The 3,998-nt window shown below is 36.6% G+C and overlaps 1 protein-coding gene across 1 annotated transcript; it reads left to right on the forward strand.

Moving 5' to 3' along the window:
- Window positions 1-1,596: 1,596 nt before the first annotated feature.
- Window positions 1,597-3,043, forward strand: LOC145576761 (uncharacterized). The gene has a single exon (XM_081634474.1). The coding sequence runs from the start codon at window positions 2,191-2,193 to the stop codon at window positions 2,623-2,625; it is 435 nt and encodes a 144-aa protein (XP_081490600.1). The 5' UTR covers window positions 1,597-2,190; the 3' UTR covers window positions 2,626-3,043.
- The last annotated feature ends 955 nt before the right edge of the window (window positions 3,044-3,998 follow it).

The raw sequence follows: 3,998 nt of genomic DNA on the forward strand, positions 1-3,998 counted from the left end.
CCCTTAACGGCAGCCACTGTTAAAGACAACCGGAATCGAGGAGGGGAGGGGGTGGCCGGATTTTGACGAAGAATGTAGTAGGGTGGTTGAAATTGAATGGGGGGAAAGGAAGGAAGGGCGGAATCCGCGCGTGAAAGGGAATAGAAGGGGCGGAAACGGTGGGGGAAGGATTGGGGGATGTTGAAATTAGAAGGGGATGAGAGGGATCTGGTCGGAATTCGATGGGAAAGGTTAATGAGGGCGGAAATCGACGGTGAAAGCGGCGGAAACAGAGAAGGAAGGGAGATCAAGGGTGGTAGTTGATGGAGTTGGATAGGGATGAGGTGTTGGCAGAAACGGAGGGAGAAGGGAGATCGAGGGTGGTGCAGCATCAGCAGCAGTGGCCGTAGCAACTGCCACTGTACTGCCACCACCAAAGGCGACAGCCGCAGTAGCAGCAGTACGTGGCTGCAGCAACCGCCACAACCAGTAGGTTCGGGCGATTGCCAGAAATGGACAAGGGAGGGGAGAGGGAACGGAAGTGGGCCGGAGGAGGCAGGGGCTGCCATCTGTCGAAGGTGCAGGGGCTGCCACTTGTTGGGGTGGGGGGTTTTAATTTTATTTTAAAAAATTTATTTATTTATTTCGGACCTATCACGTGTTGACACGTGTCTGGTAACCTCATACATCAGTTTGGATGACCGGTTGGGGGTGATAAAAATTAATAGGGTGCAAAGTTGGGAGTGATAGGAAATAAACTGAAGTAGAGATTAATTTTGACGGATGGAGCAAAGTTCGGATTAATGGTGACAATTTTCCCAATAAATAAATAGGGTTTAGGCAACCTAAAAAATCCATTTTTAATTAAAAGTTTAGCTCAAAAAATCCGCTGTTTTACAAGTTTGGGCACAATTTTCCAGCTCAGGGCAAAGGATTTGCCTGAATTGAGCCTATTTTTCAAGGTAAAACCTTAGCCGACTTAGCCTGTAATCACCTCTAAGTAACATAGAAAGAAAAGGTAAAACATCATATTAACAATCAAGGATGATATAGTACTAATTCAATCTTTATAGGGTAGAAAAGGTGTGGATTTAATTATTGGTTAATCAATCCATGGTTGGTAGTAAAAATAGAGATCCATCAACTTTTTTACAAAGAAAAGACAATTATTGTCTTATTGCAATTTATTCTTAATGTAGGGTGAAATAACAAATTTATGGATCCAATGCCGACATACCAAATATACAAAAATCTTCTACGAGTACATTGTACATTTAATTATTATTTTATTTTTTTGACAAAATACATTTAATTATTTATATTTATTAAATTATTAAATTATTGTTACTACTTGTATAAAATTAATCAATAGCATTGTCTTCTAAGATCCAAAAGGCAATCGTTTTCTAAAAGAGGGAACCAAATAGCCAGTGCCAACAAATCAAATTAATATCAAAATCAAAGAGATGGCCCCTCAATCAATCTTCCGTCCTCATCCCTATATTTTAATATTATCATGTTTTATGTCATATAAATCTTTTTCTTTGACCCTAACTTAATAACTTATAACACCCCAACATTAATTAATTATTAAATCAATGTACTTAATTATAGTAAATCTCTTTAATTAGAAGTTTAGAACAAACACCATTAACCTTGATACCAAATCCAAATTCATTAAATCCCCAATTTTTTTCCTGATTTCTTCTCCAACCCATTTAACTTCTAACGTGCAAAAACTCTTTCATGCCCCCTTCAATTTTCTTAAATGCAGAAAATTTATTTGTGGGTCCAAGATTAAAGGTTTCAGTCTTTCCTTCTTCTCTCTTCTAGTATTATAAGTTGAATTAATGGTTGATTAAACTTGTTGATTTCATATTTCTTGATCAAGTTGTAATCTTTAGGTGCTTAATTTTTTTGGGTATTGATCAATTGGTTTTGAATTGCTCTTATTTGTGCATATAATTGTAGAAATGTAAAATTGATTTTAGGGTTTAGGGTTTTGTGATTATAATAATTAATTTTTGTTGGGATTGGTAATTGGAAAATTTGCAGTGAAATGGGTATATTTTAGGAATTCTGCAGATTAATCTTGGGGTTTGAGAAAGAGGGATTGAGTAATTTGTTTAGAGGTTGAAGATTAAGTTTTGGTGTTGTTGAATTAATTTGGTGGAAAGTTGGATAATTCAAAAATTGAAGGGTTTTTAGGAAATGGGTTCTTCTGGTTTTCCTGTAATATGTCTTCTACACTCAGTAATTGCTCTTGCTTGTGGAGCTATGATGATGTTTTATACGAAAGAAATCGCGGTATTTGGCCATGGTAAAGAAATTGGTAGTAAACTTCAAGGATCAACCCCTCATGATGAGCTATTAATCCAAACATCTGAATCATTTTCTGGGTTGCTTCTGTTTGTGATTGGCTTTCTTCTGTTTATGGTTGCATTTGTTAAGGACAATAAGTTTCAGAGCTTTTTTGCCAAGGGATGTGTGCTCTTACACCTTTTGATGGCTGTTTGGAGGGTATACTTTGAGATGAATGTCGAGGATCTTGCCCATGATTTACCTAGGCAGGTTGTTGGTGATGTTGCATTAGCACTTTCATGGGTTTTCTTTCTCCTCTATTCGTGGCGAGAGAAGTATGATTGAGTGTAATGGTAATGGGGGTTGTGCAAAGTATTTTTTTTAGCTTTTACAATGGAAATTGCTGATCACTACAACTATTTCACATTCTTTGGTTGCACTTTTCAGTGATCCAAAGAATATGATTTGAAGATCAACGTCAACTAACGAATTCTTCAAAGGTTTTTAATGCTTTCTGTGCTGCTAATTCAGTATTGAATTAGGGTCAAATTATTGTAAAAGCAGAGCTCAAATGCCAGTTTCATGTGCTACCCTGGTACCACATCCTGAATAAAATTGGCCTGTGTGTTATTGAGTGTCCTATTCCCTGTAAAAAAAATGATAAAGCTTGTCCAAAACTGCTAGCTTGTTATCTTCAAAATCTATCCAATCTGTTCAGCACACAATGTAAATTTCGTAAATTAATGTGACTTATCATTGTAAGTATTGTTTGGTTGTATATGATATGATCTTATACGCATGACCATCTGCAGTCTTCTGTTAGTTCTGCACTTAATGGTTGTTATTATAGAATCTTTCGATGTCTTATTACCAGTATAATTTGATTCCTCTGTTGATATTGGAAGACCTATGATCATATCAAAACTAACAGCTGAAATCTTGCTCTTTTAGCAAGTAGAAGGAGTTCATTATAGGCAGTATACGAGACAAATCATAATCTCCTTCTACTGCTAAAATAGTCTTAACTTCTAAACGAGAAGTTTTTCTGATGCTGAATTATGTATCTTTGGATGACTACTATTAAAGCTCAATAATCTTCGATGTTACAATTTGATACATCCTAATGTGGGTGAGATAAATTACCAGTTTTTGGTGCTAGTACTACTTTGGAAAATCGGATTTGTTCAGTGCTTTGTCCAGGTAGCTTACTTATCTGCATGCTTCAGATTGTCTTACGGAGTTTAAATCAAGGTTTGCACCCTGCAATTTGGTTTGCAAGTACGTTAGACATGTCCACAAGTGGCATATGTGCCATTTTTATCTTACACTAGTTCAGGGCTTCAGGCCACTATTTCATGGGTGACACAGCGAATGTGGAACACCCTCTTGTACTGATTATGCCTGTTATCTCATGGATGTTTAATAGAAGTTTGGGATGCTTATCGAACCGTGTGTTTTGGTTCCTCTGTGATTCTATTAAAACCGAGAGCTAGGCTTATAGCAAGCAGAAAGATAATTTTAATTTTCAACACTAATATTTTACCTTATAAATAAGAGTAGAGTGAACCATATTGAGTGGACACAATATAAGTGTGTTCAATATGCATGAATAAAGGCTATAAAGCCAATAGCGGAGCAATTGTCCTCAATACTATTGAAACAAAAATAAATTTCTATTATGGACCGGTTTAAAAACAAATTCCCAAAGTACCGTCCAT

This window comes from Chenopodium album, chromosome 13 (genome assembly GCF_948465745.1).
Source record: "Chenopodium album chromosome 13, dcCheAlbu1.1, whole genome shotgun sequence".
Taxonomy (NCBI): Eukaryota; Viridiplantae; Streptophyta; class Magnoliopsida; order Caryophyllales; family Amaranthaceae; genus Chenopodium; species Chenopodium album.